General features: G+C 57.4%; 2 protein-coding genes across 10 annotated transcripts in view; one reads left to right on the top strand and one right to left on the bottom strand.

The window, feature by feature from the left end:
- Nucleotides 1–2920, top strand: part of SORCS2 (sortilin related VPS10 domain containing receptor 2) — a 420986-nt gene extending 418066 nt beyond the window's left edge. For all 4 annotated transcript variants that reach the window (XM_047718782.1, XM_047718783.1, XM_047718784.1 and 1 more), the window contains exon 27: nt 453–2920. In XM_047718782.1, the coding sequence (XP_047574738.1) occupies nt 453–517 (65 nt within the window). In that variant the 3' untranslated portion in view covers nt 518–2920. The remainder of the gene's footprint in view (nt 1–452) is intronic.
- A 5206-nt stretch (nt 2921–8126) lies between these two features.
- The window catches only part of AFAP1 (actin filament associated protein 1), a 135056-nt gene continuing 118371 nt past the window's right edge, over nt 8127–24811 (bottom strand). For 5 of the 6 annotated variants that reach the window (XM_047718780.1, XM_047718777.1, XM_047718775.1 and 2 more), the window contains 6 exons: nt 23039–23293; nt 20658–20772; nt 17466–17630; nt 15700–15890; nt 13593–13754; nt 8127–12294 (listed from right to left, as the gene is read on the bottom strand). In XM_047718780.1, coding sequence (XP_047574736.1) covers nt 12268–12294; nt 13593–13754; nt 15700–15890; nt 17466–17630; nt 20658–20772; nt 23039–23293 — 915 coding nt within the window. In that variant the 3' untranslated portion in view covers nt 8127–12267. The remainder of the gene's footprint in view (nt 12295–13592; nt 13755–15699; nt 15891–17465; nt 17631–20657; nt 20773–23038; nt 23294–24811) is intronic. The other variant, XM_047718781.1, reaches the window with a different exon arrangement.

Raw genomic sequence — 24811 nt, 5'->3', positions numbered from 1 at the left:
GTCTCCTGTGGCTGTCCCCTCCCAGGACCAGGCCTCCCCAGGAGTGTTCTGGCAGCGCCCCGCCCCCACGCAGCCCCTCCCACCGCCCCTCCCCCCGCAATCCCTCCCCCCTTCTCTCCCAAGCCCCTCCCCCCAAGCCTCTCCCGCAGCCCCCTGCCCTCCCTGCTATGGTGCAGGTGCCTATCTGCTGGCCTTGGCCTCACCTCCTGAGGCCTGCTGGGCTCGGGAGGGCACCGGGAGAACCCACCCTATCACGCGCCACAGAGGGAGACCCCCACACCCCCAGCGCGCTCGGGCACCCCCTCCCACCCCCGCACACCTGAAGGACCCACTGACGCGCGGGGATTCCCCCCAGGTTGGCTGCGGGCGCTGTTGACGCCACCCTGGGTCCCCACGCCGTCTGCGGGGGCGGAGGGCGCGTGTACTCACGGGCGGGCGTGTCTGTCTCCTAGGGAATCACTCCGGCGTAGTCCTGAGTATCAACTCCCGAGAGATGCACAGCTACCTGGTGAGCTGATGTCCCCGACGCCGCGCCCCGGACACTCGCCTCTGCGCCGTCTCAGCCCCGGAGGGCACCGGTGCCAGGACCCGCGTCCCATCGGAGACCTGCGGAAGCACCACCTCCTCCAGCTGTCCCCACGCATGGGGGACAGAGGTCCCCTCTTCAGCTCACGCCCTCCCAGCCCACAAGATGCACGGGGAGGGGCCTGCGGACCCCTTCCCCGCCCCCATCCCTTGGACACCAGGCCCAGGGCGCCTCTGGCTCTCCCCACCCCGCTCTGGGCTCCTCTCTGCCCCTAGCCCCTGTGGACCACCGGCTGCTGATGCCCATTGTCCCAGCCGGAGGCCTGGCCTCCCTAGGGGGAGGTGAGCCCCTCAGGGGGCCCTGCAGGCCCTGTCCCAGTACCGGGGCAGGAGTCCTGCTTTCTTCCCATCACCCCGGGGAGGGCGGCTCCTACCCTGCATGGCCTCCTTCCTGGGGTGTCCCCCTGAACCCAGAAAGCCTCTGCCCCAGGCGCCCCCCCCTGCCCCAGGCCCTCTGAAACAGCCCTCCATGCCTCCCTCTTTCCGCCTCTTTGTAAACTGCAGGTGACGTAAATACCTCTCTAGGTAGCTGTTTGCGTTTTGGGGGTTTGCTCCCCTTTCTAGTATCAACAGCCAGGCAGTAGCCATCTGCATTGCTTTCTCAGAGCCCCCTGCTTGGGGACCCTTCCTGGAGGGCCCAGCGCTGCTCCTCTGCTTCTCCAGGCTCCTTTCCTAACCTAGGGCCCAGAGGGGCCAACACTCTCTAAGCTTTGTCCCCCCTGCCTCCCCACCATGCTCCCCAGGCTCCCTGCCCACCCATCAGGTCTCCTCCCCCCCACAGGCATGGAGGGAGTACCCCCCTCCCAGGGGCACCAAGGGTCCCATGCTTCCCAGCAGTTGGAGGAACCTGGGTGGGAGCCCAGGGAGCAGCCAAGGTTTTGGATGGCAGAGCAGAAGGGCCCTCCAGGAGTGTGCCCCTCCTTCTGAAGGTGGAGAAATTGAGGCCCAGAGAGGGAGTGACTTCCCCCAAGTCAAACAGCAACACCCCGGCCGCCCGAGGTGCCCCAGGGACCAGCCCTGCCCCTGCCCCCCGGTGCAGGGAGTCTGCTCACTCACAGATGCCTAGAATCAGGGACACTAGCCTCAGTCTACACATGTGAATATATGGGGGGGGGATGTTCACCTTTTGCCTTGAAACCGGAACTCAGTATTCTCCCTCCCTCCCTCCCTCCCTCCTCCCCTCTGCCTCTCCCTGTCCCTCTTCCCTTCTTGTCCTCCCTCTACCCCTCCTCCTCTCCCCTCCCAGCAGGGCTCTCCCTGGTCCAGGGCCTTTCCTTAGGGGATGGGGACACCAGAGCCCAGGCTAGGTGCTCCCGGGCTCCTAGTGAGTCCATAATGAAGCCTAGCAGGGCACTACCCCATGTCTCCTAGAAGAGGACCATGACCTGCGGGAGGGGAGGCCCAGGGACGCACCCTCACACCTGCAACAGCCCCCCCCCCCACCCCGCACGCAGGAGTCACTTGTCTTTGTGTGTTACAGATAGGGACTCTGAGCCCGTGGGGGGGAAGGGGTCACAACACGTCACCCGCCAGGTGGAGGAGGCCCCCTGCTCACCAGCTGGCGCTCCCAGGCCCCACTCCAGAAGTTACCCTCTAGGCTGTTCTCAAGACCCTCAAGAGAAGGGCTGGGGCTTGAGGACCCGGGGACAAGTTGCAGGTGTGGTCACTGTGGGAAGAGGCCGGGATTCTTTGGACTTTTGTACCACCTCCTTCCAGCCCGTTAGCAGCCTCCAAAGAGAACTTCGGGAGCCCAGTGTCCTGCTGTCCACCCCCACCCCGCCTGCCCCATGAGCATCAGACACACAGGGTCAGACACCTGTCAGCACCACCCAGGTCCAAGGTCAAGGTCAGCATGGAGTCCCCTGGCCACATCCCCACCCCCCAGCTCACCAGTGCCTGTGGGTGACAACCCCTTGACCTTCTTTGACCACTCGACTTCGTTCTCTCTCCTGCTCGGGTAGGGTTGTGGTTGTTCTTCTCCCTTAGTTATTTGTGTTTTTCTGGTATTTTATTATTTCTACGAAGAGTATTTTGAGCGCGTGGACCCAAGAGTCCGGAAATCAGGCGGCATCTGACATGACCTTATGTGTGTCCATGCCCATGACTGTAGAGATGAGCGTGTAGGTCTGTGGGGGAGCGGGGTACATACTTGAGGTGCTGCACAGCTGCGGGCCGGTGTACGAGGCGCTGGGGACACAGCGCGGTCTGCACAGGCAGCCGGCGCTTCATTCGAACGGGCTATGCCCATACTTGGTATATGCACATAACAAAGACGCGAAAAATCCTTTCTTATGTTTCCTTTTTAAAAATCAATAAATCATTTGTGATGCTTTTAACAAAGATTAAATGAATATAATCAGCTTTTGCCTTATTATGAAGCGATTCTTCCCCATTTCCCTAAACACACGCACACAAACACACACGCACACGAGCGCACACAGGCCCCCAGAGCTGTGGTCTCAGGGACAGGGACGAGGCCCTGGGGCCATTCCTGACACTGGGAGCATGTGGCAGTGACATTAACCTTTTCGGTCTCTGGATCTGGGACTGTCCACACCTGTCCACCTGCGAAGCCGTGATACTGCCCACCAGCTTTCAAAGTTCTCATGCGCGGGCTGGCGGCCCTCCTGCCCTTGAGGCCAGCAGAAGGGCCCGCAGGCATCAGCCCGTTTGCCGGAGGAGGGACAGAGTTCCAGCCAGCCCGACAGGTTACACTCCGGGCTGACGGTCTCCTGATGTCTGAGGTGTCATCTGGCCCTTCTCGGAGGAGCCGGGGGCTGGAATCCCCCTCCTTGGCCCAGGCTCTGATTTTGGCACTGCCCAGACTGCTCAGGAGTTTCCTCTGGGAGCGCTCAGCAGGCAAACACTTCCTTCCTGCTCTCGTCCCAGGTCAGAGCCATGGACATGTGCCCCAGCCAACTGTGCAGGCGCGCGCACATTTCCCACGTGGTCCCAGCAGAAGGCGAAGTCTGTGTGGGGCTGTGGGGTGGGGGGAGGAGGGTTGGTGGGGTGCTGACCGCCTGCTGCTCATCCTCGAGAGGACTTTACCGGGAGCTGGCACCGGGGTCCCCGGGAATCTGCCTTGGGTGCAAGCCCATGTCCGTGGAAGCCCTGGAGCGAGGGTTTTCCTCTCCCTGGTGCACATCTCTGCTACATGTATGTTTGGGGCAGCTTAGGAGGAAATCTGCATTATGGATTCGGGTCAGCACTGGGCCTCGAGGGGATGCAGCACCGCAGGGTACCAGGGGCTCTAGGATGGTGACTCGTCCAGGTCTAGGAACCGGGAAGGGTCCTAATTATGCTGGAGATGTAGCCGCCCCATCACTGTACCCACCAGGCCTGGAGTATGCTTGCTTTGTGGGGGCGGAGCTGTGACTTCAGGGGGCGGTCCCCTATTCCAGTCCTGGGGATGCTGCAGTCAGTGCTGCATACCCCTGTGGGCTCAACCACCATGACCACGGCTGAAACTGGCTTCCCACAAAATGCGCCAGGCTGACGGGTCTCTGGAGGGTGCCAGCTGTCATCCAGACTCTGCAGCCTGGGGTCCCACATCCCCATGGAATTCGGGGACCCAAGCTCTGTGCTGACAGCCGTATTCTCAGCTCCCACCTACGAAAAGCAGCCACCACACAAGTTTCCAGAATGTTCCCTGCACCAGCAACCCTCTTCTGTGTCACCAGTGAAGGGAGTGTCTGCTGGACACTGTGGGTTCAAGATGATGGGGGATGGGGAGTCATCCACCTAAGTCCTGGCCTCAGGTTTCCTCACGGAACATGGTTCCAGGGTCCTAGCACACTGCAACCAGAGAGCGGCATCATTCCTCACAGCTCCCATGGTCTCTGGTTGCACATGTATTAGTGGGGTTACTGCTTCACATCCACCCCGATACCCGGTGGCTGCAGCGAGGTGAGGGTTCTGACTGCTTCTTCCTAGTGTGTCTGCATCCGCCTCCACCCCCAACAGCGGGCATTCAACAAATGGAGAAATGAATGAAGGATTAGTTGAGTGAAAAGAGTGTCTATCTTGCGGAAAAGACACCCCACAGTGAGGGGGTGGGGGTTGTGCTCCATTGACGCCCTGCAGGGGCCGCAGGAGAGCACATGGACCAGTGGCCTGCCCTTGGTGCGCACGAGGCAGACAGTCGGGCCACTGTGGAAAAGCATGGGCTCAGGGCCTGGAGCGCAGCAAGCCCGGGACCAGTGTGTCAGTCTTGGTCACCGCTGGCATGCTGTTGTCACACTGGTGCTTTGGGACTGCTTCTCAAGGCAGCCTGGGGCTCCCAGCAAGCCCGGGGCCAGTGTGGCAGTCTTGGTCACTGCTGGCGTGCTGTTGTCACACTGGTGCTTTGGGACTGCTTCTCAAGGCAGCCTGGGGCTCCCAGCATTGAGAAACATGGAACATGTTTAAAAACAAGAGCAGAAAGGCTCAAGGGCATTGGACATCCCCTCCCCCCTTCCTCATGGATGCATACAGAGGGAGGGGACAGGAAGGCGCATGCATATTGTGTGTGGCAGCAGCACGGGGTGGGGGTGGGCAGGGTGGGAGCAGGCAGGGCACACACCTGGGTGGCACCCTGATCCCTAGGGATCCCCAAATTGTTCTGGGGATGCAGATTCTTCATCAATGAGAAAGGGAAGGGACAAATAGGAGGCGCAACCACCGGTAGGGACATTTCCTCATCTTATGGCCGCTTGTGGAGTGCTCTGGGATGGGACAGGAAGGGGAGGGGGGGTTAGAGGGGAGTGGTCTGGAAGAGGGTCCCAGGGGCCCCCCAGTGGGGATAGGACGGACACTGTAGAGCACCTGCCAGGGCCCTAGCATGCCTGTGATTTCCAGGCCTCACCCACTGACTTCTGAGAACTGGCCAGCCAGTGGGGGCTCCCCTCCTACTCCGTGGGGGTCGGAAGTCACAAAATGCTCCAGTATGCCAACCAGAGACCAGCGGACTTCGGGGTCTCTCCTGATCCCCTAGGACTGGGATGTCTTAAAATGTAGGCTTTGTTGTGACTAGGAATGGAGAGGCTTCAGATCAGGGGAGGACTGCCACAGATCAGCTAAGCCTGTCGTACTCAGTTCTCAAGAGGACGGCCACGCCATGCCACATGTGGGCCATGTGTAGGAGGCGTTCAGTGATGGGAAAGTGTGAACAGAAGCCTCTGTTGCAGGTTCACGGGAAGGAGCAGGTGGGCAGGGAAAACAGGCTGAGGACTGGCTAGTGGGAAGAATTTCAGGGGGCTCCGGGCCCGAGGGGCTGACCCAGGGTGTCTGGCACCTGGCCCTGTGGGAACTAGGGAAGGTGGCCCAGAGTGTGGGGGCCCCCACTGGAGATGGTTGGGGGGTGGGTTCTAGAATGGTCGGTCTGCGCGTGCAGGCATGCTGGTGGGCAAGCCCTTCCCCATCTGTAGGAACCGGCTGCCCTGGGAGGGCAGTCTGTCTGTCTAGGGCTGAGGCTGGCCACCCCTGCAGAGAGCTCTGGGATAGGCCGGCCCCCTTGGGGGTCAGGACCAGCTGGCACTAGTCCCCCAGGTCACGAGGTGGGTGTACCAGACCTGCTGCCCTGGGGACGGCCTCCCTCCTGTGCTCCCCACCCCACTTCTCCACGAACTGGTCCCTTTGTACGAAAAGATGGCCATTTTAGCAGCATCATGGAATTGACGAAGCCTCCATCCTAACATTTCCGGATCACACAGGTCAGCTAATGTTCTCCCTGCTTCCCAGTGAGGAAGCTCCTGATTTACACTGGGGAGGCTTTGTGTCGCCTGCCCCCAAAACCATAACACATGTGATGAATGTCCCCAAGTCATCTCTGTGGTTTTGCAGAACCAAGACAGGAGTTCTGGCCTCTTCTAGACAAGTCTGAAAAGAAATAAGAGGCACCTCCCTTTCCTTCGGCAGCGCCCCAGGATGTGACCAGGGTGCGGGACCCAGGGAGGAGCATCAGTTAACATAGGCTTAACCCGCCTCCCCAGGGGGAGGGGAGGACAGACTGCCCATGCTGAATAGCAGAGGCTGGGGCCTGGAAGACTCTGCCCCTGGTTTTGTACCTCCAAGTGCACGGGGTGCGCTGAGAACCCCCTTCTTCTAAGACGGATGGAGAGGGCCGCCCTCCTGCCTCCCACTGGAACCAAAAGGGGCCCTTCACCATCCGTGATGTTCCCAGGTCCATCCCACAGCACAAGGAGACAGAATTTGGGTTGCGGGGTCCCACGGGGCCGTCTGGCCCTAGAGCCTGGAAGGTAGGTCTGGGGGGACACTTAGTCTCCCACAGATCCCTGGCCCTGGGATCAGACCTGGCCTTTCCCCCTCATTGACCAGGGTGTCCTGCAGACTCCAGTCCAGTGGGCCCACACCGGTCTCTCTACCTGTGCAGTCCTTGCCAAGGGCCACTCCTCCGTGTGTTCTGCCTGATGCAGTCCAGCCCAGTTCCTTGGGCCGGGCCAAGGAGAGCTCTGGGGGAAGAGCCAGCCACCTGGGGTGGGAGGGGGGTGCTCGGTTGCCTTAGACTGGGTGTGTTCATCTGCAGGCGGCCTGTCTTTCTGGCCCTCCCTGCCCCCCAACCCCAGCAAGTGTGGAGGCATGGGCCTGCCACAACCGTCATTGTGACTCATTCTGGTCCCAGCCAGCAGGGGCCTTCCCGAAACCAGAGATCAGGCCATCCCACCCACAGGGGGAGGCTTGGACCCTCCAATCTGACTCCAGCCGCTTGTCTAGACTCACCTTCCACCTCCCCCTGCCCCCCGCCGCCAGTGTCCCTCACGTGGCTGCTGGCTGCGTCCCTGGTCCTCCCCCTCCCCCCTCTGCTCCTGTTGCCCCCAAGGCAACATCTTGCCCTTGCCCAGCTCCCTGCTGAACTCCTGCTCAATCACCATGACGGAGCTCCAGGACCCCCCTCCTACACGCCCCACCCACCCATCCAGAGGGCAGCTGCATCTTCCCGGGGGTGGGAGGGGGGCACACAGATGTCTGCACGCAGACCTACGCCCCCAGGAGGCACTGAGCTGGCTGTTTGGGAGAAGGAGCTCCTAAGAGGCAGGTACCATCGGGGCACCTGAGTGGCTCAGTGGCTTGGGCCTCTGCCTTCCGCTCGGGTCATGATCTCAGGGTCCTGGGGTGGAGCCCCGAATAGGGCTCTCTGCTCAGCGGGGAGCCTGCTTCCTCCTCTCTCTCTGCCTGCCTCTCTGCCTACTTGTGATCTCTGTCTGTCAAATAAATAAATAAAATTGAAAAAAAAAAAAAAAGAGGCAGGTACCATCTGATTCACTCCTGTCTCCAGCACCTGGCCCAGAGCCTGGCCCTCAGCGGGGGCACAAAGGTCTCTACATTGAATATTCTGATCCGTGGACTAAAAACCACTGGAAAGCACAGTAGCTGACGCTCTTTGGGGAAAGAACATCTTTGCTCATAGAAACAAGGCACAGCCCCCACCTTCACCCTCACCTGCTCCTTCTTACCTGCGCCCCCCCACCCCACAGGTGTCCGTCAACCCTGTGCCTCCATCCAGCGGATGGTGAGGCCGGCGGAAGCAAGACACGGAGGCCAGCTGGAAGCATAAAGCTTTATTGATAACACACCAATGAGGCACGCCGGAGGGCGCCAGTCCGTGGGCTACACCCCTTCAAACAGTAGAAAAATCCGTTAGTAAAGCAGAACATTCAGGGGAGGGGACTACAACATGGAGCAGACGGCCTGAAAACCAGTATTTAAGTTGGAAGTTTCCTTTGATAAAAGTCCTTGATGAATTAAATACATTGAGAAACACAGTGAAAACATATTTACAGTCCTTTTGAAATGGGCACCGCCAACATATTTAATTTAAAAAAATCTTTGCTGTTTCTTGCTGGTTTCATTCAAAGAGAATTTTAAATACGACTTTAGTTTTTAAAAAATACAGTAAGGAAATAATTACAATCTTCATATGAAAACATTTTACAACTTAGAGCTGTGGTCAGTGAATGCTAAATATCCATGATTTTTAAAAGTTGGTGTTAGAATTTAAAGTCACTATTTCCTTTCTCGTTAGAAAATCAAGTAGAAAGATTATCTTATTAAAAACACCTTTGGTCCCTAAGAATCGCGATCTGATGATCCCATGTTGGAAACGCCTTCTCTGGCCAAAACCAGGGACACCCGGTGATGCTTGCCAGCGGCGGGAGGGAGGCAGCTGGCGTAGTTCCCTCCCTGTTCCCATCCTGATCCCGGCACTGCTCCAGGAAGGGGGGCCAGATGAAGTTCGGGCGCCCCTGTAGCCCTGGCCTCGTGGGAGACGAGCTTCCTGCAGGGGGCGCTGGTGGGAGAGGCTGTGCCCCACAAGGGACACAAGGTAAAGTTCACCTTCAGGTATTCACAGTGTGGACCCAGCCCGTTATGGGGATGGTGAAGAGCCAGCAGTGACAACAGGAACAAAATAAGGAATCCCTCTCTTTAACACGACGCCACAGATTTGAAAAATTTCCCGTTAAAATTTTTAGAAAAAGACAAAATGAGGAAGGCAACCATTTAACATCTGAGAAAGCCAGGTGGACAGGGGTGGGGGCTGGGATAGTGGAGATGACAGCCTTCCCCTGGGAGAGGCCGCCTTGAAGGGGCCCGTGGGCTGGCTGCAGGGGTCTTTTCTGGCACCAGACGCCCCGCTCTGGGCACCCACCTTGATGCCCACCCTCGGGAGGTCCTGTCGCACAGCTGGGCCAGCGAACCCAGGGCACCCACCGCCTGCTATGAGGCTGCGTCCCTCTGCAGCCCCCAGACTCACGCCTGTCCCTGTGCAAACCTGCATGCACCTTCCCGGTTGTTGCCGCTGTGAAAATGGGGCTGGGTCTCCTTTCTGGGGACAGCCCTCGGGGCCAAAAGCACACACTGACTTTGCAGAAGGTGGCACATCTCCAACCTGAGTGGCTTGGGGTTTCTGGATCTCGGACAGTTGAAGGGAACGAGAACGATGGTGAGGTTTGGCAACATGGAGGTACGCGAACGGGGGACAGGACGGCTTTATGCCACGGCTATGCACGGTCACCCAGAGATTCCAGAAAGATCCACTCCCATCTGGACCCTTCCCCAGACCCGCACTGGGTACCAGGCAGTGGAACCATCCGGGGCTGGGGCTGACTGCTCTGACTCCCGCAGAGGGATTTGCCCCCTCCCCCACTGACTCCAAAGGGGAAAAATGACCGCTCCCACCCATCCCACGTCACAGGTGACACAGCGCACCCACAGCCACCATTTTGTTTGTGTGCAAAAGGTCAGTGAGTTATAAACACACAAAACTGGAGGGGATTTAAAGGTTGAAGTCACCTGACCAAAACAGAGCCGGAGGCCGAGCCCCAAGGCTGATGGTGGGGCTGCGGGGGGTGGGGGCAGGGAGCCGCTGTGATCCCCAGAGGTGGCCCCATGGGCACAGCTGCCACGCTCCTCCACTTTGGGTCAGGATCCTGTCACGGTCTGGGCAGTGCTCGGTGAACAGGTGACACCTCGAAGGGAACGGGACTTCTCCCGGAAGGGCAAGCCTCCCGTGGCCAGCCTGTTCCATGCCTCATCTGGGGCCTCCGGCCAGGGACTTGGGGAGGGCCCTAACATGACCTCACCGCCCGAATCCTGACAAGACGTCTCATGTGTGTCTAATATGTACAGATATAAATTAAAAACTCTATTTATTGAACATATACAAATAAATAACTTATTTGGAAGCAAATCCTTTCGCCTAACTTTCTGATCAAACCTAAAGACACCGGGGGAACACGCAACACAGCAGGAGCCCATGGGGGTGGCCGCGGCCTTGGCTTCTGTGTGACCCGCTGCCAATGGCTCTGGGGAACCAGCAGGATCTGTCTAAGCTTGCCATCCTCTTTACAGGGCTGATGGTGAGGAAAGGGAGTGTGAAACCTGGGTTCTGCAGACACGGAATGCACACGCCGGAGTCTGAGCCCAGGGTCCAAATCCCGGCTCCCACTTCGACAGGCCGTGTCCTCAGGCAAACCCAGGGGGTGGGGTCCCTGTGCTGCCTAGGGTCTCCCTGGCAGGGGCATGGGCAGCTCATGCTTTTTCCTCCTGATGGTTGGAACCTGTCAGCTGCTTGGACTGAGTTGGCTGACAAGCAGGGAGGCCCAAGAGCCTTACTTTGAGAAACCTTCTTTGACTGGAAGGCAGCAAAAATCTATGGGGGATAAAACCTTTTTGTTTTATAGAAAATCAGCTTTGTAGAGTGCAGGGCGGCCCAGCTTCCCATGCAGACAAACAGGACAGGGTTCCTCCTGACAGCACTGGGAAGATGGACCCAGAGGCTTTGGGGGACATCCTCCCTTGATTTCTTGGGGGTGCTCAGGCAGGAGGGGGCCCACAGCTCCACTGGGCTCCACTGCAGCCCCCGCTCCCTGTTGGAAACTGTCTCCTGCCCAGGAGGCCGCTCACTTGCTCTCCAGCCAAAATCTCATGGGGCCATGAGGGCCCTGTGCTCTCCTGACTCCATGCAGAAGGAAGGCCTGCGTGAGCGTGGCCAAGCCCGGGAGGGACTCTGGAGGCGTGCCGGGGGTGTAGGGGAAAACATGGAGACCGTTTCTTGCCTTCTATCCCTAAGGTTGGTATGGAAGCTTCTAGATGCGAGGCTTGCTCTCAGCAGAAAGCACCCACGTGTGCCCCTGAATCCATCTGTAGAGGGACCCCAGCGTGACTGACTCTGCCCGTCCCTGGAACTGAGGATCCCTGAGAGGGTCTCTCTGGAGGCCCAGCAGAGTTAGGTGGGTCTCAGGCCACACGGGTGCAGAGACCTGGCCTTGGCCCTCAGGCCTGGGAGCCATCCAGGGGCACCCGCGCTCTGGGCCTGGGTTTGCAGGCGGGGGGACAGGGGCGGGGAGAGGGACTGGAAGCTGTCGTTCTACTCGGGATGCCGCGGTTCTATGGCCCAGTGACTTCCAGAACCTGCTTCCCTCTTGGGGGAATGGAAATCCCACCACCATCTGGGGAGGCTGCCCGGGGTTCTGCGGGTCTCCTGCAGGCTCTGAGGGGCACATGGGGTCAGGGACACTGGGGACGGAGGGCGGGGACACACATCAGTGAAGCAGCAGAGACGCTCCACTGCCTTTCGAAAGCAGTACAAATAATTAATAAGATAGGCTACAGAACCTCTGAAAAACCGTTAGAGCTAAGTGCAACACACGATAAAAAGAGACATTTTTAAAAAGTTTAAAAAGAATGGCAGCTTTTCGCATCGTGGCGACAAAAGCATTTGTCCAGAGAAGAGACAGTTAAAAGGTAACAGACGCTTCACAGCACGGGTTTCCCACGCACCCGCCTCAAGTGACGTGGGGGATGGGAAGGGCACGTGGGGAGGGGATGCCGAGACACAAGGAGGACACGCCGCTCCCCCGCGAGGGGCCTCCGCCTGCAGTCCGAGTGCGGGGGACACGGGAGAGCACTCGCTGAGCTCGGTAAAAAGACGCAGCTTCCCATCGGCCCCGGGACTCCTCTACCTCCCTTTCTGCTCTTCAACAGAGAGAGGTGGGGACCCCGGTGTCACAGGTGAATTTCTTTACAGGGACAAGTACAGTAGGAGAGGACGTGCGGGTGGGTCTGGGCGCTGGCGGCGTGGGGGCTCGGCCGCTGGCCCTGGCGTCCGGAGCGGCGGCCACGCGGGCGGGGCTTCCTGCGGCGGCGGCGGGACAGCACCTGCAAGCGGGGCATCCAGCCGTCCCTCTACGTCCCATTCTTCAGCTCCCATTCCTGGTGTGGCGAGAGGAAGGGCACGGGTCAAAGCGGCAAGGTGCCAGGAGACAGGCCTGCGGCCGTGGATGGTGCAGAAACCCGTTTGGTGGCTGCTCAAGAGTTCGGGAATCACCGTTGAGCCGGGAGTTAGATCAAGGAGGGGAGTGTTGTCCCGGGGCCCAGAGGCCAAGCCCCACCTCTGACCCCGGCTTCAAGTCCCTTGTCACTGTTCTCAGGAGTCCCTCCCTGAAGCTGTGTGCATGGTTGCTGGCCCCATGAGCAGGGACGCCTTGGTCCCTCCAGGTGTGTTGCTGGCTTCAGCGTTGCTGTGCACTGACCCACCGAGACCCCACGTTTATCCTGGGGACGCGGCAGGAGCTGCAGTCCCCAAGCCGGTGACTGCTGAGCGCCTGCGGGACACATGGCTCATGCACAGGCTGCAGCAGTGCCCTTGCAGGTCTGACCCGACAGTCAAGAGACCACATAAACCAGACCCTTTCCTGCACTTGTCATCTGCAAATGGTCAGGGGGATGGCCCCGGACAGCTCTCTCCTGAGAGCCCTGCCCCCACAGCCCCCCGCACCTGCAGGGACAGGCACGGACCCAGAACACTCCACGCCTGCTGAGAAAGGGAACAGAAACCTGCAGTAGCTCTTCCTTCCCCAGACTTGGTGGTACCCACAGCTTTGGACACTTGCCGGGGAGGACACGGGGTCGCAGATGCGTCTGCAGCCATGGCCGCCGGGGCCACTCTGAGAACACGTCCCGGGGGTACCACCTGCGTTCCTCCATGCCACAAGCCACCTCTCTGAAAGCCATGGACTTCTGGCCAGTTTGGCCCAGGTCCCGACGTGGCCCTGGGACCAACGCCACAATAGCAATGCAAGGCCTGGAGGCCACGGAGGGAGGCCGCCTGCCTTCACACCCAACAGAGCAAATTCAGTTCCTCTGCTGAACTAATGTAATTCTTCCAGGCATAGTTTTTCTGAATGACATACTTGTAGTGACCGCCCTCAAGAACTGTTTGCTTTGATAACCTGCAAATGGTCCTTAAGTTTTCTGAGAACTCTAAGTTCAGCATCCAAGCTTCTCAGGGCTGGTCCCATTTGGGGACTGGAGACCACAGTAGGCCCGGGGGGGCTCAGTGTATGCCCCCAACATGAGGTTCTGGGCTTTTCACTTTTGAAAAGGAGGCTCCCTGTGGGGACTCGGGAGACAGTGAGGACACGGCGTCTTCCTCCACCCCACCCACATCCCTCCCAGGGCAGCAGGCACGCCTCAGGGCAGGTGTCCCCCCTGCAGGAGGGCGAGCTCACCTTTGCCTTCCGCAGCACGTGTCCCCGGCAGGGGGAGCTGCCTGCCGGCTGGCTCTTCCTCAACACAGCCGCGCTGTTCACCGGCACTGGGCCCTCAGCGTCGCTGGTCTCACAGCTGGACATGGGTGAGCTCTCCAGAGTGCGATGCCTAAAAACTGGAGACTGTCCATGCAGACAGAAGACCCCACATGAGGCGTGGTCACCAGGCCCGCTGTATGTCCCAGTGCTCAGGAAAGCGCGCTGGCAGCGAGCGGGGTCTGCTAGGAGGAGCCCCCAGACCACACTCCCCCTGCCCCTGTCACTGCTGTGCAGCATATGACCCAAGAGGAAGCCGCTAGGCCCCCCGGTCTGGGTGGGGAGGCGCAAGACAGACTCATCCTGAGCCTTCGGAAGGGCAAGTTGGCTATTTGGGCCAAGTGAGAGGACTCGACAAGTAGGGCCAAGATGGGGACCCCTGGGGGAAATACGGAGCACCACTGGAAAGAGGGGACCCCCGACAGGTGATGGGGGTCACCCTGGAGAGAGGGGACCCCCAGGGGGGTGTAGGGTCACGCATCAAGAAAGTAGCCAGTGTGGAGAGATACCTGGAATTTGGAGGCAGGTGTGAGGTGGGGGATTTGTAGTTTGGAGGTGACCTAAAGGGAAAGCAGGTTCAATGAGTGGTGGAGAGAGCAGGTGAACAGGACATCATGGGAACAGACATCTGTTTCCAAAAGTTTAATTTGGAAGGGGAGGGGCAAAAGGTAGGAGGGGAGCTGCAGGGGGATGGGGTGGGCCAGAGCCCAGAGAATGGGTAAGGGCTCTGAAGGAAGGGAGTGGGGAGGAGAGCCTGGGACGTGGCAGAAGAGACCCCAAGTGGGGGTAGGCGGCCGCCCTTACAGGCGGCCAGGGTCCATGGGGTCCACAAGCCCATGTGCCTCCAGCAGGACCCTCTCCAGTTACAGCTGCCTTCACTGTGCCCGGTCCTGTTCAAGCAGGATGCTGAGACGCTGAGGGGGAGGGTGGTGCTCGCCCTTGCGTGCCAGCTCCCAGGACACCCACCCTCCCTGTACCTTGATCTCCCAGTGGGACTCCTCCCTTGCCAGAACACAGGCTCCACGGTGGCCACTGTGCCTAGGACAGTGGTCAGCACCCTGCAGGTGCACGGCCAGGGTATGTCTTTGTAATTCACTGAATGAATGAATGAGCAAACCGCCACATGATGAGCCCACACCGTCTGGCCAGGTGCTGTGCCCTGAGCCGTGCCAGATGCAGCCATGCCATCCCCATTTTGCAGATGACCAAGTGAGGCCTCGAGAAGGGAGGTGACCTCAAGCCCTCCGAGCCCCGAGCCTGCTTTCCTACACACTGCAGTAGAGGAAGTGGTGCATGGCAAGGGGTTCTGGGGTCCTGGTGTCTGGTTCTTGTTGCTAGAACCTGCTTTGCCAGGCGAGGGCCAACTCTATCACATAGAGGGGTGGCCAGTGGAGAGGGGCTGGAGTTTCAGAGAGGGACAGGCTTAAGGCGGTGGTGGGATTTCAGGGAGGCGGGGACAGAGAGAGCTGGGGCCCCTGGAGACAGAGCCTGCGTCCAGGGCTGCACGGCTGGCCTTGAGTGCTCGGGCGGCTTCACATTACTACTCTGGGCCTCCCCTTCCTGGTTTGTAAGATAGAAGCGGTGACCCGTGACTCCCCAGGTCCCAGGGACCCAACGGCACTGTCACGAGAAAAGGACAGCAGTAAATTCTCAGTGACTGTTGGTCCAACAAGAGCGAAGGGTAAGTCACTGAAGGGGATCATGCGTATTGGAAAGTGATTAATTCGTTCTGTGAGATTGGAGGGGGAGGCCGTGTTTCCCGGCACCTGGCAGGACTCCTGAGCCGAGAGACATGCCTCAATCCACCCAGCTACATGGGATTAACGTCTTCAGCTGATGAACTGGAATTGAATTAGGACATGGTTCCAAAGAGATCAGAGGCCGTGCCTTTGATCAGTGGTCCGGAGGAGGGAGGGGAAGGGGGCCTGAGAGCCCACCATCCTCCCGCGGAGAGAAGCACTGGGCACACGGCCTGGAACACGTCTAAGGCTGACCCGCGGCTGTGCGGCCACTGGGCGGACGCAGACCTTACCTGCGGGCTCGACGTCCCCGACCTGGGCTCGATGGCCAGCCCCAGGGTGACCCCGCCAGCCAGGGCCTTCTTCAGGCTCTCCGTGACCTCCGTGAGCTCCAGCTCCAGGTTGACACGCTCAGCCTCCTTCTGCTTACACTCCTCCTCCAGCCGCCTCAGCTTGTCCTCCAGAGCCACCTGGGTCTTCCTGCCTGAAACCCCACAGATGCACAGTTGTTGCAGCCACCGGCGAGGGGCTCCGTGGACGGAGGTCACAGGTAACCCCGCACAGGACCCCGCGGAACTCTCCGGCTCGAGCGGCCCTGACCTGGGCCCTTTCTACAAAACTCAAGTCCAGCTGTGCTTTCAAAGAGCCGAGGCCCCTCCTGACCACTCCGCTCTCCCGCAGCTGGGAGACCTGACCTAGAAGCCGGAGCCCTCGAGTCTCAGAGAACCCAGACAGAACTCTAGGCCCGAGCCACCTCGTGTGCTCACCTGAACACATGGGCTGCAACGGACGGCCTGCAGGGGCGCCGTGGACTTGGAAAGTCTGGCTATTTTCCTGTTCTGCTGGTTCCGCCCATTCTTCCCGAGTCCTCTCTATGCCCGTGGGGGCGACTACTATAAAGCTTTGCCCCTCGAGGCTCCACACACACTCACTGAATTGCTTTTGTTGAAATGTGTGTCAGTGACACAAGGAGGCAGGTCAAGTATCCACTGCACATGCAGGATAATGGGTGCCAGAGGGTCCCCTGACTTCTGTGTGCAGCCCCGGCCTCTAATGCTCATGGCGCGGGAGCTGGTCTAACCTCTCTGCGTCTTCACTATCCTGCAGACTTGGGACAGCAGAAGCAAGAAATCCTCCTTCTGTCTTGTTGGCCTGGAAGCTCCTCCCAGGGTCTCTGACTCAGCATTCGGTCCCCCCACAGGTGGCCGGATGTCACATCCCCCATTCCTCCTAGGCGTTATCTCCCACCTGCTCAGCCTGTAACCGACCTCCCAGACTCAAAACTCCAAAAGCACTTCCTGTCATAAGGGTCACTGAGGCACAAAGTCTGGAAGTGCCGACGGACTGTTCAGGCTCAGGTTCACCAATGCCTCCTTCCCAATCCTCTGCGTCCCTCCAAGGCCTGCCTCACCCAAGCCTGAAGAGTGGGTCTTGCCCAGGATAAGAGCCAGTCTCGAGCTGAGGTGACTACGTTAAACAGGTCCATCCCCAGAACTGGGAACCTCATTCCCAGCTCCTGCTGGAGATGCCCCTCTGGTCCCGACTCGGCTCTCTGACAGCTGCCGTCGCTCTGACTTGCCCTTTGAGAGTGTCTCTGCTAACCTGGCCTATCGTCCTGCTCCAAGAATTCAGACACACTGTCCCTTCTCGGGCATGGTGGGCCCCGTCTGTCCCTAGAGACCTCTTACTGGGTTCCTGAATCTTACCTGTCCCTGTGGACTGTCCTCTTGCCAACAACCACCGCTCCCCCCTGCCAACCAGCTGCTTCATCAGACACATGACATAAAACCCCTGAGCATCTCTGTGGCCAGCACCCGAGGCTGCGACAGCCCCCAGCACCACCGGCCTCCTCCAGCCTGTCCCAAGGTCCCCTTCCCCCCCACCCCATCGCCGCAGCACTGGCCCCAGGCTTCCCCACGAGGCTTCCCAATGACGGGCAGCACTGCACGGGGAGGTGCGGTCTTCCTAAGGTGAGAGCCTGTGGGCAGAATGGGGGGAAGAGGAGGCACTACACAGGGAGGTGCCCAGGACGCCCGGAACCGTGCCCCTCGCCCCGTACCAGCATTCACTTCGATGGCGGCCCGCAGGTCCCGCCTCTCCTTCCGGAGCTGGGCCAGCCGGTTCCGCAGGGTCTCCTTCCGCTTCAGCAGCTCCTCCTCTTTGCTCTGCAACCGCTTGGCATCGGCTTCGACCCGGTTTTTGCCGTATTTGTACTGGTCGGCATCTTAGGGGAGAAGAGGCAGCAAGAGAAAACTAGGCTTAACCACCTAACAGGGTGAATCATAAAGCCTGTGTAAGATCGGCCAATGCAGGGAAAGACACTCCCACCCGGTTCTATCGCTAGTTCGGTCAGAGAAAGAACGGGGCCCGTTTGGATGGAGCAGAACGGTGAGCAGTTGCCATGTCCCGGTGCGGGCAAGAATGGGAGGTGGCGTAAGGCTGGGATGAGCACCCCGCTGTCAGCATTGGGGCTCACCTCTCCGGTTTGCCTACTTCTGTTATTTTCCAGAACGTTTCCATAAGACGGCCACCCCTGAGCCCAGTGCCCGCGCTGTCTGGCTCTGGCCGACCGGATGGCGGCTCTGTCCCCGGGGCTGCGGTTGGTGCCCAGCCTGGAGCAAGCACGCGGGCATCTGCTGAGTGAGCGGGCGAGGAATGGAGAGTTGGGGAGTCCACGCAGAGCAGCGTCTGGGCCTGGCCGACTGGGTTAGAACCCCGCAGCGAGGCCCCTCGCCTCTCCATGCCTCAGTTCCCCCATCTGTGAAGTGGCCACTCTCAGGGCCGTTTTGAGGGTCCACTTAATATTTACAAAGTACTTGGGACAAGCACAAGATGGGCAGGATGCCAGGGCTCATTAAATAAAAGGAGTGATGGGGCGACTGGGTGGCTCAGTGGGTTGAGCCTCTGCCTTTGGCTCAAGTCATGATTCCAGGGTCCTGGGATCGAGCCCCGAGTCGGGCTCTCTGCTCAGCAGGGAGCCTGCTTCCTCCTCTCTCTCTGCCTGCCTCTCTGACTACTTGTGATCTCTGTCAGATAAATAAAAATAAAATCTTAAAAAAAAAATAAAAGGAGTGAGTGGAGGAGGAGGAGGAAACCAGTCTTCGGGAAACCCCTCTGAGAGTTGGCCAGTGTCACCCTAGTACTTAATGTCACCTTAAAATCCCTACCCCAACCTCTTCTCCTCTAATCACACTGGTCTTTGATAAGTATTAAGCTAGAAGGACCCTCTCTGGAAAAAACGTGTGAAGAGAGGATGATGTCACAGGCGTGATTTAGGGTCACCGATTTCTGCCCTTCTGTTTGCCTCCCACACCTGATTCCCCCCGGGGGGGCCTCCCGTGCGTCACCACCCCCCAGGCTTCACACCCCACAGCACACCCCACCACAATGTTGTCATTGGCCTGCGTGTCTGCAGCCCCACAGGACATGCAACAACTTCTGGGCAGAAGCATGGGGTGAGAGTCCCCAGTGGAGGCAGGAGCCAGGGAGGTGGCCATGACCCTGGGCCACAGTGTATCTCCCGGAGCCTCAGCACTAAAGCAGGAGTGGGGTGTAACCAGCCACATCTTTGTTCCCCATGCCGGAAAGCCCTTCCGGTCTACAGTGCAACAGGCTGAATTCAGCAAAAACACAGAACGCAATTATTTTTCTCTTTTGTCACCATTAGATGTCACCAAAGTTAATAAAGAGTCCCTACAGAAGGTCTTCTAAAATAAAGGGATAAATCACCCAGGAAATGCCAGGAGCACAGGCACGGGGAGGAAAGTTGTTGAGAGGAGATCCCATGAGGGTCGGGTTCCACGTGGCAGAATTTCGGGGACCAGCTACCCCCTCCCCAAGTGCACAGCGCGGAAATTTTAAATGACTATAGAGAAACCCAACTGCGTCAGGGAAACAAGATTGGCCAGAAAGATAAGGTCAAAATAAGCACAATAAAACTGGCTCCTGAGCTGTGTGCTTGAAATGCAGGTGTGAGGACGAGGGAAGTACAGACAGGCGGATGGACAGGCTACATGTTCCCTCAGGACGGAAGTCCGAGGCTCGTCTGCATACATGGCCAAGGAAGAGGCCCGCCTCCCCATCCCCGTGTGCTCTCAAACTCTGAACGCCCATCATGGGGCCAGAGGGTCAGTAAGTCAGGAAGGGGTGCCTGGCTGCGGCCAGGCGGCCTCGGCTTCACGGACACGGACACTGGTCTCCTGGCCACACGGAGCCAGATTCTGAAAGTGTAGATGCTACTTACTCCCCAAGCGATCCTCTCAAACCCATCACTGGCATCTGACTCCCATCCTCCCTGCAAGACCCTTAGGAGCTCAAGACTCATGACAGCCTGCAGCTCGGCCTCTCCTGCGAGCCCCAAGCAGCTCGATGCCCATGGCCCGGCTTGACCGTATGGCCCCGGTGGCAAGGATGCCTTGCGGGTAAGCGCTCCCGGCTGGCCAAAGGGACCGGCGCCCACCGCCCAGGGCTGAAGCAAACCCACAGTGCTGTCACTACCACAAATCCTTCTGCAGGGGTGCTGAGTCCCTCACTTGTATCTGCTGCTTCTTGGCTCAAACCCGCCCCCCAGATTTGGACGCCTGCTCGTCCCTCTGGTTCTGTCACCTGCCAGCTGTGAGGTGCAGTGGGAGCCCCTTTGGTTTCTCAGAGAGGATTCTGCCTCACAGGGTGGGGCAGGGGATGACACCTACCCGAGGACAAGGCTGGGAGAAGGAAGGGAGACTGTCCCTATGAGCTCACAGACTACAAGGCGCAGTGGGAACGTGCGTCCCTTAGTGATCCTTACAGGGCTGTGGTGCCTGGAGGCCATGTGGCACCTCAATTCCTTCAGTCCCAGAAACCACGGTGGCCACTGGTCTATGCCTCCCACACAGGGACCTGAGCTTAGGGTGTCTACATGGCTTGACCAAAGTCACTACGTCACTCGTAGATCAGGTGCACATGCCGGGGTCTCCTGACCTGAAGCCCCAGGCCCCTTGCACCTACGACCACCTCCTCCTGAAACGCGTGAAACCCCTTCTGCACTTAATGGACAGCTTTACACAACGGTCATAAGAGCTGGGTGAGAAACCGCACCGTCCTGCAATCCGGCAAGGAGGAAGGGTGACGGTGAAGACAGTCCCCTGTCTCCGGCTGACCCCCACATTTGGAGTCTCTACCCGCACAGGTGAGGAGGAAAGATGGCTCTTACGGCCCCACCTCTACAAACCACACCTGAAACTTGCACTGAGAAGCTGAACCTTGAACTTACTTGAAGATGTTCGCTTCACACCGGCTACGGAATCCGCCTTTTTTTGCTGGTTGCTCGGGGTCTTCCCTTTTCCCATAACCCCATTGGAGGCCACTGGGGGCTTTTTACCCTTCAACTGTTGAGATAGACAGTAAGAAAATTTAAAAACAAACCATAAAACAAAAAAACAAACAAACAAAAAACTTTTCTTCTTTTTCAGTAAGTTGTCTCAGACCCTGAATCTTGCATTTAACCCACCACACACAGGAAACACAAAGGGAGTAAAAAAACCCGTCTGGCTTCCAGACACGAAGCTGCCGTGGTTTTCCTGCGCTGGCTGAGCAGGTCTGGAACTGAGGTCCAAGGCCGGTGAGGGACTTGGACTTGCCCAGTTGGGATGCAATAAAAGTCATATAGATTTCTACTGGGATCATGAATGCTCATCAAGAAACTGGACCGGGCAGTTGGATATCCAAGAGCAATTGGTTGTGATTAGTGAAAGTTTGGGTTTTTAAACACGAACGGTTTTTCTTTCCAGCGGATGCTCTTTAGGGGAGCGGCTTGGCTGAGCTCCAGATTCCGGCCTGAGTGTCTATGCAGTCGGCTGAAGTCCCCACGGGACAAAAAACCACCTTCTGCTTCACTGACGGGTCAGAAGGTGGAGGCAAGGGGAGAACATGGGACCAGTATGAACGGGGTCTGAAGTAGCCACAGGTTCTTAAGACCCAAGCAATGGTACCTTCGCCCTTTTGCTACAGACTGACAAATGCCATGGGTCCCCCAGCTGTGTCATCGATCTGGCTTGGTAGCAGGTGCTGATGGGTGCTGCTGCCGTGGGACTCACTTTGGGGAGAATGCCCTCCCTTCAGATTCTGGCTCTAGGATTTGGGACACACTGGAGCAAGTTGTTAAAGTTTTCTGAGCTTCCATTAGCTCATTAAAAATATAAATAAATAAAGATACTGAATCCTGTCCATGGTGTTCCTGAAAATGGGCAGAAGACACACCAGACAGGGGCACAACTGTGGCACACTGGGGGTGCGTGGTAATTGGAAGGTGTCTCCATTAACCAACAGGTTATGAGAACGACCAAAGGAGCACAGGAAAATGAAAGGTGCTATAATTCCACTTACAAATGTGTTCCTACTGAAAATAGTAAAGATGAATAAAAACAACACAAGAAACAATGTATCAGACCATTCCAAACTAATCTGGGGACAATGCAAGCACGAGGTGTCATACTCCGTCCCACGATTTCTACCTAACAGAAACTGAATGCCAGCAAAAAAGCAAGTATGGATATAGATGTGTGATCAGTGAGTGAATCTTGGTTAAAAATCAGAAACAAATCCTAGGCTGTGATTGGATGGAGTCTACAGGCCGCGGGGAGCCAGCAAACCTGAGATGCTAGGGCCCTACCAGGCACTCGGTGTTTCTGAAAATTACCCAAGAAATGGAGGGGAAAGAATGTGAATTAAACTGTGTCCCTAGAGGGGCCTGTAGGTTAAGCTTCTGCTTTTGGCTCAGGTTATGATCCCAGGGTCCTGGGATCGAGCTCCGCATCGGGCTCCCTACTCAGCAGGAAGCTCGTTTCTCCTTCTCCCTGTGCCTGCTGCACTGCCTACTTGTGCTCTCTCTAACTCTCTCAAATAAATATAATCTTAAAAAAAAAAAAAGATAAAGTGTGCCCATCTGCTTCATGTTTGCAGAGAATTCTCATGGCCCCTGGACTCGTGAGCAAAGCATACAACGTTCGTGGGCGGAAAGCACGTGAACACACGCAATGAACATTTACACTGGGCCGTCGCTGTTTGCCGTAACTATGGGGTATGGTGCCAACGGCAGCTCGACACCAAGGTCATCATTGGTCATGCAATCACAATCCAAAATTCTCATTACCATCAACTTGTTTTTAGGCGTCCCACTTTCAGACTCATTATAGAAGAACCCTGTCGTACCCTGAAAATCCTGCTTAACGTGGAAAGATCGGAAGCAATTACTACCTGGAGTCCAGCGTTCCTCGTGTACCTGTGATGGAAATCTTTAAAAAAAAGCTTGCAGTGCAAGAATCTTCTGGAATGTTTTAGTGTTCCTGTCCTTGTTTAAAATCTTTGGCTTTAGTCAACGTACCGCACAAAACTCACAAGGGACTTTTCCGGGAACAGAAAGAAAGCCAGATTTAGACCACGAAATACCGGGCCTCTTCAGCCGCGAGCTAGTTCGGGGCGCTCCATCGGCCCCCAGGCAGCCCCCCGGGGATTGCATTTGCAAACTCCATTCTGGTGGAGACAAAAGTCCCACCTGACCCTCAGTGAGTCTCATCTGCTACGGGCCAGTGACCAACCCCCGCAGAGGACCATGATTCAGACAATTCTAGAACAGGATGGAAGGAGATGCTGTACCTGATTGCTGAGCCCGAGAGGTGCCCTCCCCAGAGATGAGGGGTTAGTGGGAGGCAGACTGCAGGAGGGAGGGTATTTGTAATGGTTACAGAACAGTTTGTCGGGAGGCGGCCTAGAAGCCTTTCTGTCAGCAGGCGGGTAGCGTGCAAAGATTTTCGGAGATGGCAAGTTATCATACAGGACCGCGTTATCATAGAGCACCTCTTCTCCCAGGCCCCTGGCACCGGAAGCAGGAGGGCCATCTTCAGGGTCCCACTGCAACACACAGCTTCGTCGTTAGTGCCCTCGGTCACGGAAAGCATGGCAGAGATTTTAGTACATTGAGATATTATTAGTACCCCCAGAACACATGCAGGTACCCCGTAAAACACGGTCACCGATGGAACGCACACACACACGCATACCCCCAGAACACATGCAGGTACCCCGTAAAACACGGTCACCGATGGAACGCACACACACACAAACACATGCACGCACAGGTGGACGTTTCTGCTTCGAGGTTTCAGCCAAGGTTTCTTTTCCCCTGAATCACTCCCAGGGTAACTGGCTTAGGAAATGTTTGTGTCATTCTGTTTTTTTAAGATAGAGGGAAAAAAGAACTGATTTGACATTTCTTTCTTCAAAGAGCCAGATTTTGGAAGTTCTAGTCTGGAGAGCAGAAACCACGGGACGTAAGGAGAGGCCTGCCAGACCGGGGCGGGAGGGGGGTTGGCGAAACCCAGAGGTCTGGCTGCCTCCAGAAAGCACCTTGTGATCCCAGCGAAGCACTTTTGTTTATAGTCGTGACTACGCCTGGATGTTGTCTGAAGTCCTTCACAATTGTTGACCCGTGTGGTTCCCAGGGGACTCTCAAAAGAGGCAGGGGGAAACTGAGGCAGAGCCGGGCTGCTACCCGCACAGGGAGCTGCCTCCCAGCTGCAGGCTCTCCCAGGGGAGAAAGGCCCCTCCTGACCCTCCCCATCCATCAGGCAGGCCCCAGGGACTTGGGTGGTACAGGTGACTGTCACTGGGCTCCCGGCGGCCACACTCTTATGCCTCAAAGAAGCCCAGCGACCAAAACATAGTCTGTCAAAAGAAAGAAATGCAATCATCGTAGAAAAGAGGACCTTTCAGCATATAATGGATATAATGGCATCGTCTTAGCAGAAAACCTTTTTACAAAGGACTGAAATAGCTACAGGCCGCTTCAGAGCCTGAACATGAAAGCATAAATGAAAACCTAAACTTACAACTGCAGCCAGAGCCCTTTCCATTTTAAAGGTCTTTGTAAATTGCTTTGCATTTACCAAAAAGAGAGAGAAATATTAATTCCTATGTTGTGCTCATCTTACCCTATTTTTGTACCCCTCTGGCAGCAGCTCCTTCTGCCAGACTGTAATCACAGCCTTTTGTTACGGAAATAGGAACAGCCTGAAACCTCAAGGGAGGAGCCCTCTGTCCCTTCGCAGCCACTTCGAGGGGTCTATTTTTGTGACGCGGGGACACTCCTACCATCTAAACACAGCAGCCCACGCGTGCAGCCCGGATGGGACGGCCCCGTGAGGGTGACCGGCACACGCTCGTTTCGAAGCTCATTTCGAAGCTCTAGGTGGACCATCCCCTCCCCACACACCAGAGGATCGGGCTCCTGGGAGTGCTTCCAGAACAGACTCCATAGCGGTGTCAGGATTAAATCCTTTTGGAGACTTCGATCTGGGGCTGGTGTCACGGGGGGCCCCTAGGGTGACAGAGATCGATGAAAGGTCAAGATTCAGCTCAGAAAGTCCAGCA

This window comes from Lutra lutra, chromosome 2 (assembly GCF_902655055.1).
Source record: "Lutra lutra chromosome 2, mLutLut1.2, whole genome shotgun sequence".
Classification (NCBI taxonomy): domain Eukaryota; kingdom Metazoa; phylum Chordata; class Mammalia; order Carnivora; family Mustelidae; genus Lutra; species Lutra lutra.
Note: the sequence above shows the minus strand (reverse complement) of the source record. Positions and strands in the feature narration are given on the sequence as shown.